This window comes from Lissotriton vulgaris, chromosome 9 (genome assembly GCF_964263255.1).
Source record: "Lissotriton vulgaris chromosome 9, aLisVul1.2, whole genome shotgun sequence".
Lineage (NCBI taxonomy): Eukaryota > Metazoa > Chordata > Amphibia > Caudata > Salamandridae > Lissotriton > Lissotriton vulgaris.
In genome coordinates, this window is record NC_141697.1 from 1188483047 (window position 1) to 1188497900 (window position 14854).

At 47.7% G+C, this 14854-nt stretch overlaps 1 protein-coding gene across 1 annotated transcript in view; it reads right to left on the minus strand.

The window, feature by feature from the left end:
• Nucleotides 1-1380: 1380 nt before the first annotated feature.
• Nucleotides 1381-14854, minus strand: part of NR2C2 (nuclear receptor subfamily 2 group C member 2) — a 331335-nt gene continuing 317861 nt past the window's right edge. The window contains exon 14 of the mRNA XM_086939253.1: nucleotides 1381-2218. Coding sequence (XP_086795379.1) covers nucleotides 2044-2218 — 175 coding nt within the window. The 3' untranslated portion in view covers nucleotides 1381-2043. The remainder of the gene's footprint in view (nucleotides 2219-14854) is intronic.

A 14854-nucleotide genomic window follows, 5' to 3' on the forward strand; every position in this document is an offset into this window, starting at 1 on the left:
TTTGTTTTTTTTAAGGTAGTTTTCTTTAGTGGGGCTAGAGTGTTGGCCATTGACAGCATCCATTCATTGAATAGATTATTGTCCATTTCTGGATTTCCGGTGAGAGTGGGTCTGGTGGCTTCCGCCATGTTCTGTAGGTTGGAGTTAGATAGCAAGTTGTTCCAATTTCATGTGAGGGCCAATTTGCTGGAATTTTCTTTTTTTTATGCGCATTATCATAGACGAAATTGAAGGGAATTATATATGGTCTGTCCAAGTTAACGTGACTGGAGAGGCAACCATTAGGTTAGTGGCGTTAGTGCATATCCCGTCCAGGGTATGTCCAGATCCCGGGGACCTGTAAACAAGTGCCCAGGCGAGCGTGGTGCAATTGTCTAGTTTAAAGTTAAAGCAAAGACTTTCTGCGTCCTTTAGTTCAGGGGTATTAGTGATGGAGCATTTCAAATGGTCTCTAAAGATTATGCCTATACCTCCTCCCTTTTTACTGTTTCTATCTAGTCTGGAGATAGTATACCTAGATAATCTTTGCGTTCTGTCGTTTGGACAGACTATTGTCAACACGACTCTGTAGTAGATGTGCAGGGCTCACATGTAAGGACGGTGTAATTGTAGGCAGTCGCCATTTAGGGTTGCTGTTATTGTAGACAGTCACATAGGGCACCGCCAACCAAAGAGCACTAAGCTCCCACTTGGTAGTATCAAACTGGCACCATTGCAATGGGAAAGAGTGGAACGCTAGACAAATATGACTATCTTCAGTGCCATAAATACCACCACTGTCCCTGACCACACTTACTACCTTGACTAGCATATTATATGCAATCATTTTTCGAGCGCCCCCTTCAGGATTATGTATAAACTAATTGTGCACCCATCCTCTGCATCCTCATTGGCTGCCGGGTGGACATCTGTTAGTGACAAAGGCAATGTGGCTAGATTTGATAAGGACAGATCTCAGAAGAATCATTTTTCCCTATTTCAGGAACAATCTGTGCACGTTTTCACAATTACATCTCTGTCGGACATATTGGATAAGGTACCGCTTGAGCACCCACAATTGTACGCCCATGTCTCTAAGTTAGGAGGAAAGAAGAAATATATGTGGCCACTAAAAAGCATAATATTTTCCTTTGTTTGAAGTGCTAGAAGAATGCGAACTGTTGACAAAGGAGTTACGATAAATAATGAAAATTCCGTACTCAAAGCACAGCAAAATGTCCTGCGTTCCAACTGTGGAGGCAGTATCTAGAGTGCATCACAGCTGTAGCATTTGATAACTTGCTGTTCGTATTTTACCAATGCCACGCTAAAAAAAGACATCATTCATCAAGTACAGTACAGTAAAAAAATAGGGAATATCTGCTTTAGAGACAAACAACATACATTACAAACAGTGACATCTTTATTTTTTTAGCATAAATGATTGTCTGCTTGTACCCTTCTACGTTTTCACAGAAATCACTACCATTTGACCCAAAGCCACTGCGTGCACTTTGCTTAATGCCCTGCTTTCAAAGCAGGAGGTCAATGGCATAATTTTTTACACACAAAGTGCTGAGAAAGTGCTAAAATCAGTTTTCACCCTGGCAATTCGATATTACCTCCTTGAAAATGTTATATACAGACTGTACTTTTTTAGTACTCTTTAATACTAATCTCAAACATTATAAAAAACGGACTTCGTCATTTAAACAGTTATGTTGCCTTTGATAATAGTTATAAAAACAATAAAAACGACAGAGCATATCAAGACTTGGTCAGGAGCGTTCAGCATTGCCAGTGGAAGTCTTGGACATATATTGTGGTGTAAATGGAACCTGGTTGGATGTCTCCTTTTGCTGTTATTCTGTTGTTTTGTTGTTAAAATCTGGAAATAAATAGATGAGAATACAGATGATGATGAACAAGTGACGGCACTAAAATATCACTGAAATCATGTACATGTACCGAAGTTGATGCTCTTTTTCATCCGTTCTTGCTCCAATAGCCACTGGTTTTACCTACTGTAGTTCACACTGATCCGCAAAAGTGCTGCCTTGCTGGTTACGCTGTTGTGCCAGTTATTTGTCCATTGTACTCAGCAGTCTCCATCTTCAGGATGTACGGGATTATGCTGTCAATGGGGACATTTCCAATGAGGCCAGTAAAAAAAAGTTCCTCTGTGATACTTGAGCTCAAGAGTCTAAGTGCTGGAAGGCGAACCAGAATCCGAGCGAGCCTGCAAGACAAAGACATGGGATAAACACAGTTGAATTAGAAAGTCCTTACTACCCTCTAGGCATGTGTTTTTCAAATTTTGGGGTTGTTGAAGGTTATAAAGGAAGAACACGTAATGCAGAGGGTCTATTTTCCTGAGAAAATCTGAGGAACATAATCTGGAACAGAGGAGTATTTCTGGTTGCCTGTCTCCTTCAACTTAATATTTTTTTGAATGCTTCATCTAAGCAAAGGTAGACTCTACTAGAGAAAGTGCAATTACTTTCCTATTTTCAATGGCTGTAAATGGACAAAGTGATCATATAAAATTTACATGATATCAACTTAGCAGTGCATCTTTGCGCACCACTCTTTGCCGATACCAGCTTAAACACAGGGAACGTGGCTAAATTAGGGCTCTAAAATGTTAAAGTGGATTGATGTTGCGTCTGGAGAGCAGACAAGTTGGCGGTGCTCCACAGTCAAGTCCACTTGCGCCTGTCAAGGGCCTGTCAAAAGAAAAGCACAGAACCCTAATCTGACACAAGCAGCTACTTAGAATTTGCTTGACGGATATTAAGGTGCTTAACCTATCCTCCCCCAGTCACAAGCTAGAGCAGAACATTTTGACTTCAACCTATGATCGACAATCATGCTTTGGCTATGTTCAATAGTGCCTCTTCTTGACTGTAGCGGAAAAACTAGAAATTAAGGAACTGATAGGGGTGAAAAATGCGCCCTAGCCTTGAAAGAATGAAAAAGTACGGCTGAGTAGAAATCCGCTGAAGTCTAAATGAAACTCAGTGAATTGGATTGAGTCATATTACGCTTCTTATGGTCACAAAGAGGCCCACATAAATATAGTTTGTGACCAATCTACCTACTCCGTTTATTACACAATTTTTATAAAAATGCACAGTCATTAGTTTAAAAAAAACTAGAAGTAACAGTTATTCTATTACAATGTAGGAAACATGTTACAACAATCACGTTACTTTAATACTTATACAGTTCTATCTTGGGTGCTGCTCTTCTCATTACTGTCTTCAGAAAAAATGTGAGTACTATTGCTCATGTTAGTAACTTTCATTAACAAAATGTAAATAAAAACAATAATTTTCAAAGCCAATAGGTCTAGCATTCACCGCCAGCCTTTTGGCTTTGTTAGTGCATGTTTTATTTTGTCATTATTTTTTATAAACATTTTTCGTTGCAGAAAGCTCAAACCTAAAACTGCTTTGGCTAAAAGAACAAGTTACTTACCTTCAGTAACACTTTTTCTGGTGGATACAGTATCTGCCTGTGGATTCCTCATCTTTTGAATTACCCCATGCGCATCATTCCACTGAAACTTTTCTCCATAGCTCTCCCACGTCGACGAGGACAACAATGGAACGGCTCTGCGCGTGACTCCGCCTGATGTCATCAGGGCCATAAGAAGACCTTGTCGGCTTGCTGACATCAGTTCAACCCATTTTTTCCGTGCCTTCGAGGTGAATGGGTAAACCAACAACATTTCCACAAGTATACACAGTATACAAGACCAAGAAAGAAACTGGAAATTCTAAAAGATGGACATTTCCCAGTAACAAACACTACATAATTTCAAATATTTTATATTAAAATGCATATCCATTATTTTTAGGTATAAACAGGCATGCAACGGGGAGGCGGGTGAGTCAGTGATGAATCCACAGGCAGATGCTTATCCACCAGAAAAAGTGTTACCGAAGTAACTTGTTTTTCTGATGGACACATCGGTCTGTGGATTCCTCACCTTTTGAATTGAAATCCCAAGCAGTCTCACTCTGAGGAGGGTGCCCGCCTACTTATACCAAAAAATCCTGCAGCACAGAACGTGCAAAGTGGACGTTTCTGCTCACCTCTGAGTCTAAGCAGTAATGCTTTGCAAAAGTTTGGAGGGATGTCCAAGTTGCTGCCTCGCACATGTCTACAACAGGGACACCTCTAGCTAAAGCTGAAAGAAGAAGACTTAGCTCTGGTGGAATGAGCTCAAATACCTTCAGGAGGCTCCTTCTTGGCCAAGGGGTAGCAGATCTTGATGCAGAGGATGATCCACCTGGACAGCGTTCTATTATGGACAGCCTTGCCCTTCATCCTGCCCACATATCGAATGAAGATTTGGTCGTTTAACCTGAAGTCCTTGGTCCTATCGGGTAGGAGCTGACCACCCTCTTAGGGTCCAGGCGATGAAGCCGCTAGTCCTCCTTAGAAGGAGGAGGGTAGAAAGTGGGTAAAGTGATAGGTTGCCCTAGGTGGAAGGGAGTGACCACCTTAGGCAGGGAAGCAGCTCTGGTCCTAAGAACCATCTTACCCGCTTGAAATTAGGTAAATGGGGGCTTAGAGCTAAGGGCCTACAGCTCACTAACCCTCCAGGCGGAAGTAATTGTAACCAGAATATGGTCTTAATTGCTAGGAATCTCAAGGGACAACAATACAGGACTATACATCAAGAAAGTAAGAACTATATTCAATTCCCATTGAGGCATGATAGAGGGAGTAGGAGGAAACGTATTAGTGAGACCCTTAATGAACCTCATGACTATGGGAGATTTAAATTCAGAGGGTTGTTCTGGTAAGCAGAGAAAAGCCGACAAGGCAGACAAGTAGCCTTTGAGGGGTTCCTATTGCACAATCCTGCTGTGCTAAGGAAAGAGAGAAACTGAGAATATCAGACAAATGGGCTTGTAAGGGATAAATCAATCTCTCTCCACACACTTATACAAACCTGGCCCACCTACTGGAATAGACTGATTTGGTGGAGTGTCTTCTGGCCAATAAAATAACCACCACATTCGGTGGGAGAGGAAAAGAGCTCAGGTTGCCCTATTCAATCTCAAGGCATGAAGGTGCAGGCTCTGGAGGTGGGGGTGTAGAACCTTCCCCTGCGACTGCAAGAGGAGGCCTGCCCTGAGAGGGCAACAGAGCAGAGGGTGCAATGAGAGGTAAAGGAGGTCTGTGTACCATACCCTTCTTGGCCAATCCGGGGCGACCAATATGATGTGGGCCTGCCCTTGGCAAATCTTCCTCAGAACTTGAGGAATCAATGGTATAGGAGGAAACGCGTAAAGAGCCCCAATCTAACTGAAACACGCCCCCACCGCTACCCAGATAGAATACTGGAGACTGCAGAACGATGGGCAGTGCACATTCTCGTGAGTGGCAAACAGGTCCAATAGATGAAACTCCCACATCCTAAAATGTGATGGACCACCTCCGGATGAGGACACTATTCGTGATCGGCAAAGTACTGCCAATTGAGACTGTCAGAACGCACATTGACACTGGGGCCGTCCAACGTCACAGTGGGCGTGTGCGAGAGACGGCCGGGGGCCATCCGAACCACGCCCACCCATTATTTCACCCGCAACGCGGTGAAATTCGCGCCGCGGTCAACGGGTTAAGCGCATCGGCCAGATGATTGGCAATCAGACGGATCTGAATGTCATAAGCCCAGGACCAGTCTTGAAGAGCCTATCTCTGCAGAGACAATACAACTCTACTCCTCCCTGATTGTTTATTTACCACATCGTGGTAGTGTTGTCCGAACTGACTGACCGCAAAGGGAGGAAAGAAAGGCCTTGAGAGCCAAACATTTTGCCCCTAATTCAAGAAGATTGATGTGAAACAATCTTTCCTCTGGAGACCAACAGCCTTTGACCTCCAGATCCCCCAGAGGAGCTCCCACCCTAAATCTGTTATCACTGTGGCCACAGGAGAAGGAGGTTGATACGGCTGTCCTTGAGACTGGTTGTCCAGAATACTACACCATCAATCAATCAATCAATCAATACATTTGTAAAGCGCGCTACTCACCCGTGAGGGTCTCAAGGCGCTGAATGGAGAGGGGGGGGGGTGCCTACTATTGCTCGAATAACCAGGTCTTGAGGTGTTTCCTGAAGGTGAGATGGTCTTGGGTCAGTCGTAGGTGTGGGGGGAGGGAGTTCCATGTCTTGGCTGCTAGGCAGGAGAACGATCTTCCTCTGGTGGTGGTTCTGCGAATCCGTGGGACGCTGGCGAGGGCGAGGCTGGTGGAGCGGAGCTCGCGGGTGGGAGTGTAGAACGAGAGGCGGCTGTTGAGGTATTCGGGGCCCATGTTGTGGAGCGCTTTGTGTGCGTGGGCGAGCTGCCTGAACGTGATCCTCTTGCTGACGGGGAGACAGTGCAGGTTTCTCAGGTGGACGGATATGTGGCTTTGGTGAGGGATGTCGAGGATGAGTCGTGCGGAGGCGTTCTGTATGTGTTGAAGGCGTTTCTGAAGTTTGGCTGTGGTTACTGCGTACAGAGCGTTTCCGTAGTCCAGTCAGCTGGTGACGAGGGCCTGGGTGACTGTCTTTCTGGTTTCGGTGGGTATCCACCGGAAGATCTTTCGGAGCATGCGCAGGGTGTTGAAACATGAGGATAAGACTGCGCTGACTTGCTTGGTCATCGTGAGGGAAGAGTCCAGGATGAATCCCAGGTTTTGTGCGTGGTCTGTTGGTGTTAGTGCGGTGCCCAGAGTTGTGGGCCACCAGGAGTCGTCCCAGGCGGATGGGGATTGTCCGAGGATGAGCTTCAGACGGCTGTGATTCATCCATTCTGCGACATCTTTCATTCCGTCCTGGAAGTTGGCTTTGGCGGTGAGAGGGCCTTTGGTGACGGAGAGTATCAGTTGGGTGTCGTCGGAGTAGGAGATGATGTTGATGTTGTGTTTGCGATGGTGGCGAGGGGGCTCATGTAGATATTGAAGAGAGTTGGGCTGAGTGAGGAGCCCTGGGGTACGCCGTAGATGATCTTGGTGGCCTTGGAGCGGAAGGGAGGGAGGCAGACACGCTGGGTTCTGTCGGAGAGGAACGATGTGATCCAGTCCAGGGCTTTTCCTTGGATCCCAGTGTTATAAAGGCGGGTTATTAGGGTGCGGTGGCAGATGGCATCGGTGGCTGCGATGAGGGCGGTCTCGGTGCTGTAGTTGGCTCGAAATCCGGACTGGGATGGATCGAGCGAGTTGTTCTCTTTGAGGAATGCAGTCAGCTGTTTATTGACGGTCTTCTCAATGACTTTAGCCGGGAAGGGGAGAAGAGAGATGGAGCGGAAGTTCTTGAGGTCTTTGGGGTCCGCTGTTGGTTTCTTCAGCAGGGCGTTGATTTCTGCGTGTTTCCAGCTTCTCAGGAAGGTGGCTGACGTGAAGGAGCTGTTAATGACGTTCCGGAGGTGGGGTGCGATGATGGTGTCAGCTTTGTTGAAGATATGATGAGGGCATGGGTCGGAGTGGGAGCCGAGTGGATGGTGTTCATGACGCGGGTGGTGTCTTCAGTGCTAATGGGGGTCCATGCACTGAGGCTGAAGGTGGGGGTCGTTGGTTTGGTGGCTGGAGGCGGAGTCTGGGGTCCGAAGCTGTCGTGTATATCTGCGATCTTGCGGTGGAAGAATGTGGCGAGGGAGTTGCAGAGGTCTTGCGACGGTGTGATGTCGTTGTTGCTGGCGCTGGGGTTGGAGAGCTCTTTGACGATGCTGAAGAGTTCCTTGCTGTTGTGGGCGTTGTTGTCCAGACGCTCTTTGAACGAAGCCCTTTTGGTGGTGCGGATCATCTGGTGGTATTCGCGGGTAGCGATCTTGAGGGCTGTCATGTTTTCTGCTGTCCGTTTGTTGCACCAGGTTTTTTCGAGGGTTCGGCATGATTTCTTTGCGATTTTTAGGGCGTCTGTGAACCATGCGGTTTTTCTGGTGCTAGTCTTGCCTGGGGGTTTCTTTAGAGGAGCGCGGTCATCGGCGCAGTTGGTGATCCACTGTGCGAGATTGTGTGCTGCGTCGTTGGCGTCGGGGTGTCGACAGGTGGGTTCTGGCTCAGTGATGTGGTCAGTTGGTCTGCGGTGACTTTGCTCCAGCATCTGCGGGGGATCTGTAGCATCTGGTGGTGGGAGGTGGACTTCTTGAAGGTGAAGTGGATGCAGCTGTGGTCGGTCCAGTGTAGTCCGGTGGAGTGGCTGAAGGAGACGTGGTTGCTGGCGGAGAAGACGGGGTCAAGCGCGTGGCCGGCGAGGTGGGTGGGCGTGTCCACCAGTTGCTTAAGTCCGAGGTTGGCGAGGTTGTCGAGCATGGTGGTGGTGTTGTTGTCGTTCTTTTTCTCCAGGTGGAAGTTCAGGTCCCCTAGGAGGATGCACTCTGGTGAGGCTAGGGTGTGCGGGCTGATGAAGTCGGCGATGGTTTCGCTGAATTGTGTCCGTGAGCCCGGGGGTCTGTAGATGAGTGTTCCTCGGAGGGTGGTCTGGGGGTCAGTGTGGATCTGGAAGTGTAGGTGTTCGGCGGTGGTGAGTGCGTCTTCGGCGTTGGTCGTGACGCTGATGGTGTTCCTGTAGATGATGGCTATTCCTCCTCCGGTTTGGTTGACGCGCTCCTTCCGGGTGATCTTGTAGCCGTCTGGGATGGCTATGGCGATGTCGGGGGCCGAGGAGGCGTTCATCCAGGTTTCCGTGAGGAAGGCGACGTCTGGTGCTGTGGTATCAAGGAGTTCCCAGAGTTCGACGCCGTGTTTGTGGACGGAGCGGGTGTTGAGCAGGATGCACTTGAGGTGGTTGTTGTTGTCACTGCTGTGTTCGGTGGGCAGGGTTCAGGTTTGGAGGCAGGTGAATTTGCAGGCTTGGCAGGTGAAGGGTCCGTGGGTGCGCCTCGGGGTGGCTCGGTGGCAGGCGGCAGGTCGACCGGTGTTGAGTGCGGTGAGGGTGGCGGTGTCGTACCTCAGTCGGGTGCCCTGGCATTGGCTGGGGCCAGGGGTTCTGGCGCTGGAGAAGCAACCTACCCGGAGGGTCAAGGGTTGCTGTCTCCACCGCGCAGCGTCCGCCTTAAGAGGGTAGAAGGGGAGGAGGGGTCAGCTGGGAGGCGGGAGGTCAGGACGGCCAGCGGGGGTGCGGGCCACACGGGAGTCAGCGGCAAGAAAGAAACGGGGGGGCAGTGACGGAAGGCAAGGCGGCAGGAACCAGGAGGCACAGGTGGAGCTAGCTGCAGCGTTGGGGAAGCGACCTATCCGGAGGGTCAAGGGTTGCTGTCTCCACTGCGCAGCGGCCGCCTTAAGATGGTAGAAGGGGCGGAAGGGTCAGCTGGGAGGCGGGAGGCCAGGGCGGCCAATGGGCGTGGTTTTTGGGGCCGCACGGGAGTCAGCGGCGGGAAAGAAACGGGGGGAGGGGGCAGCGACGGAAGGCAAGGCGGCAGGAACCAGGAGGCACAGGTGGAAATAGCTGCAGCGGTGGGGAAGCGACCTACCCGGAGGGTCAAGGGTCCCTCCGCTGCAGTGTCTCTGGAGATTCTGATCACCTCATTTAGATCTCTATTGTGCTGATACCACTGCCTGCGGAGGCCCACTAGAGTGCCCTCATGTGTCAGCGTGCATGGTTGACCAACAGTATGCAGGAAGCGAACAGACCGAGCATGCGTATGACATTCAGGACTGGAACAGCCGCTCCATTTGGAAAAACTGCAGTCATAGCATGGATGTCTAGAATTCTGTGGAGGCAGGAAGACACGACTCACAGTAGTGTCCTAAACTGCTCCTATGAACGGGTTGCTCTGAGAGGGCACCAGGTGAGATTTTGGTACGTTTATCGAAAAACTGACCCGTTACTTGCACATGATGCAGCACCATCTCTGGCGACTTTGCTTTGAGCAGCCAGTCATCCAAATAGGAAACAACAGGAATCCCCGATCTCCTGAGATGAGCTGCCACCACCGCCACCACCATCGTGAAGACCTGTGGAGCGGATTAAAGACCGAACGGAAGGACCGCAAACTGGTATTGCCGAGATCCCACAGCAAAACGGAGATACTTCTGATGCGACTTCAGGATGGGAATGTGAAAATACACATGAACCTGAGCCAGGGTCAACATCTTGAATTTATCCTGCTCGAGGTAAAAATTCAAGATTCTGAGGTCTAGGATCGGCCTCAATCGCCTGTCCTCCTTGGGGATCAGGAAGTATTGGGAGTAGCATCCCTGACCTGTTTTCTGCTCTGGAACAACCTCTAACGCACCTTTCTGTAGCAAAGACAGAACCTTCTAATCCAGCAGCATCAGGTGATCCTCTGAGCACCAGCCCTGGCGAGGGGGGAAACTACCGGAAGGGAAGGGCATACCCATTTTCTACAAGATCCAAAACCCAGAGATCTGATGTAACAGATCTCCAATTTCGTAGAAAATGGGACACCCGACCTCCCATGGGAACCAACATGCTCTAAGATGGAGGATCTACAGCTGCTGCTGCCCTGTGGTACCACTTGGGGGAAAGGAAGAGGGGGAGACTTTCTGCTGAGCAGTGCCTCGTAGGTGACCTCTACCCTTTCCCCTGTATGACCTATACAGAGCGTTCTCCTGTTGCTGCTGCTGCTGCCTGACTTGAAAGAAAGGAGTCTTGTTGCCAAATCCGCGAAATCTGCGGTACCCAAACCGATTGTTGGGACTGCAGACCCAACAATCTCGTTGTGGCCCTACGATCTTTAAACACAGCAGGCACGTTGTATTTGTGGTTTTCAGAGCCATATTGGCTGAAGAAATCCCCATTTTAGCCGATTGCTCCATGCTCTTCCACTCTCTATCTCCAGGCGTGGAAAGAGCCTGCTTAGTAGAGCATGATGCCTGGACTACTAAGCGCTTAGAAGATGGGTGTGTGGAAAGGAAATCTGGATCTCCAGGCACTACCTTATATCTTCTTGCGACTGATCTGGACACAGCAGGGGCAGTCACTGGCTTCTGCCAAACCTCTAAAATGGGCTTGGTCAAAGCCTCATTAAAAGGGAAGCAGAGGTTCCAATTTGACTTTATCTCCGCAGTATGGTAAGGGCAAGTCCAGTAGATCAGCTGCCTTTCTTATTATGTAATGGTATGAGGAAACCTCCTGCAATGGAAGGCCTTTCAGTGAAGAGAGCTCCCACTTCGGAGATATGTCCAAATCACGAGCCCCCTGCAGTCCCTCAAATTTCTGCATAGGGTCAATTTCTCCATTTTCAGCCTCTTCCTGCTGCTCCTGAAATTCTCTCATCCAGTAGCCTCTGTGCCTCCCTTCTAGATCTCATTCTGGGTACCGGCATAGGTGGTGCCAGGCTCGGTACTGGTGACTTCAGGACCGCATCGATGGAGGCTCCACAGGATTAGCTGAACGCGACGGGCGAGGCTCAGTCGGCACTGGACCTGAGCCAGGTGGCGCCAGAGAGGACTCCAACTGCACTCTTCCCTTCAGGGATTGCAACGGCATTGAGAGCCTCGGCGTCATTAGAAGCCAACTCCCCGGGGTCATGGGCATAAATGAGGTGGAAAGTATACAAGGTTGTATGAAAGCGGTCCCATGGGGCCAACAGGCAGACCAGCAGGGTTAGCCGCCCTGGCAAAACATGCCAAACATCGCATTCAAGAAATGTGAAGGAGCCGTACCCCTACCTGAAAGGGTGGCTATGGATCTGGTGTCGCCGGTTCAGAGACAGCTTGAGGAGGCTGTTTGACTGGCTCCGGTTGCAGCGCCGGAGACGCTGGGGATGTAGAGACGAAGGCGTCACTTCCCTGGGCACCGGAGAGACTTGGAGAGTGCCAGTGTCACCTGAGGGGAAGGTGAAACTTCATCCTTGTGGTGACACCGGAGTACTGGGGACCCCCACTTTGGTGATTTTTCCTTAGACAAACGACGTCTAGATCCATGACACCGCTTCTTGTGCTTCCTCGAAGACTTTGAGGTATGTGGAGTAAGCGACTTGGATTTTGATCTAGTCCTTTTCCGGGCCCTTTTCTGTTTCTTCACCCTGGCCATAAATAGCTTGGCATCCATCTTTTTAGGGCCTTCGAATTCATGCATCTGCATGACGAACACCCCTCGATGTCACGGTCCGACAAGAGGCACCAAAGACCAACCTGCAACAGTGAAACTCCAGAAAAGGAAATCCCTGAAAAAAAAAGTTATGTGTCGATGGCACAGAAAAAAGGGAACAGCTGGCAGCATGCCAATGATGTCTTCTTATGGCTCCGATGAGGTCATGTAGAGCTGTTCCATTTTGACGTCCTCGATGACATGGGAGAGCTATGGAGAAAAGTTTCAGTGAAATGCTGCGCCTGGGGTAATTCAGAAAGTGAGGAATACACAGGCAGATATATCCATCAGAATCAAAAATACTTATTAAGCTAAACACACATTACCATAGTCATGCCTGTCATGTGAAAGGAACGACTGTGTGGATATGCTCATTAAGAAAGGAAGAAATGCCATCACTTACAGTGAAGTTAGCCAGTGGCTGAAGGGAATTGAGCCTCTGCCTGATGCTGTATGATGCAGTGGGAGGAGAAAAAACATTGACACACCGACAGACCAATGAATTAAGAGGGCTGACTAAAAGCTTGTTTAAGGGCCGGATTATGAGATGTCAGCGTATTCTGACCCGGGGGAAAACACGGTTTATGCAGAAATTGGAATTACATGTTGGGAGGTATTTATCATATGCAAAAATTATAGGGTGCATTAAATACCTCAACCTCCATTGAATTTCAGCAAGTCAAATGGGGGGAAAACCATACGGTATTTATCGTATAATGCGGATGGTGGGAAGGAGCAACAACTCTGTCCGTCCTCCATTTGTGATGATTGCCAGGAAGACAGCCCAAAAACAGAGATAGCAAACAAACACAGTTCTAGTGATTTCCTAATGGAGGGCTCAAGCATTGTTCCCAAAGTTTGAACATTACTGAGCTTTTCTATTCCCTTTTTTGGGTGCTACTGAAGAATCACCTAGTTCATTATCACCCTATGGTGATGAACGGATCCTTATGTCTCATGGTGTGAATATTTCTGGGGCCACTGACAATATCAGGCCTTTGGACCACGCAGCAGAGTACATTTGCCAGGCATGGTCTGGTCACACAAATGAGCATTACTGCTCAGCCTGGGGAAGATTGACTTGTTGGTGTCTGAGATGTGGTGCCGATCCTGTGAGGGCAGGAATTATCCTTATGGCGAATTGATTGACAAAGCAGACAGACTAAACCTTGGTCTATCAAACAATCAAATAATTTATGCCTGTGGTCTCAGAAGGGCATCAGTCAATTAATGGTTTCTATTCAGGGAGCACCAACATACCAGGTTTGTGTCATGTCCAGTTTTCGGGTATAAATATATGTGAGACATCAGCAAGATACTTAATATTTGACTTTCTTTGCCGGCAAATGAGGGTCTATCCAGAAAGCAGGTATATGCTAAGAAAAAGGCCTTATATTAAAGCTGTGGACCTTCTGGGTCACATTTCCATGGCAAATGGAGCCATGTTCGCTATTACCATGCTGTTAGTTGTGCATCGGTAAGAGCGTCTTGAGGCCTAAGGGCAGCCAACAACTTCTAATCTCCATCAAAAAGCGTCTTCAACTGATATCTTCTGACTTTAGCTAAGTTGGCCAGTTGGTTGATAAAGGAAGAAGTCAATAATATATTCATTATTAATAATATATTAATTTTGGGAGCTTACTGGCATATGACGTTTTTATGGTGGGCAGTTCCTGGAGGATATCATTAAAGTGGCTAACTAGTTCACAGACTCCACTTTTCAGAAATGTCATTTAAATCCTGTTCAGGCTGTGCCTTCTTGAGCGGTGTGTAGGCATGGTACATCTGAGCCCTGGATTCTTGACATGGAATGTAAAACTTCCTAACTATCTTTAAGGAAAGTTAAAATTCAATTAAGGACAGGAATGCCAGGATTAGCTTTCTAGTTGACAGACACTAACCCACAGCAGGAGTTCAACAGGTAGTATTTAGGTGCTTCAGCGTTTTTCTCTTATCTCTTTCTGCATATATTCAGCAAAAAACAAATGACTAGGTTGGTTGTTTCAATGAGTGGTTCAATGTTGGTAAGAGTGGCAGTCAGTATGTTTTGTTTTTTATTTAGGGGGAGATCAGAAGCAGCAGTGAGAAGATGTGGGTGTTTTCCAAAGCAAAGTTGTGTTGCACATGAGCGAAGAAAGAGAAAGTGCTCGGTTTTCACACACGTTCATGGACTATACCAAGAATACTTACAAGCGGACCTTTTGATACACTCCCAACAGTTCATAGCATATGTAGTTTAATATGTTTTTTGTTAAGGCTGATGCGCAAGGAATAAAGAAGAAATGCGCTGCTTAATTCTTGCATCCATGTCTTTACTAGAATTTTAACTTTTCTTCCCGACAGCTAAGAAGTTTTACATTTATGAAATGACCCAGGTCCACAATATTCATTTATACAACTGTGTGGCATTTCTATACCCTTCAGCCAGCTAGGGCTATTACTCCAAAGATCTTCTATAGCATGCAGATTACTAGTCTGACATACAGTTACACCAACATTGGTTATCAGTAGACTTTCACCCTCTCACACCACCACTGGATACTTTTTAGTATTTTAACCATATTGAAGTCATACCCTTCCAAAACGTCTTCAATTTGAAGGTCAACCCCTTCTCCTGTTAATTGCAATGGTTTTAGCTTTTCCTGCAATGATCCGATTTAATGATACAGTTGGGGATAGTGTTGCACAAATGCCCATACCCATTTCAAGCTCAAGCACAGCTTTTTCATTATATATAATGATCTTGGAACTGTTATATATCACAAAAGTGATCTCAGTGAGGTTTTAATCGCATCCAGTCAAGCATAAGGCAATCA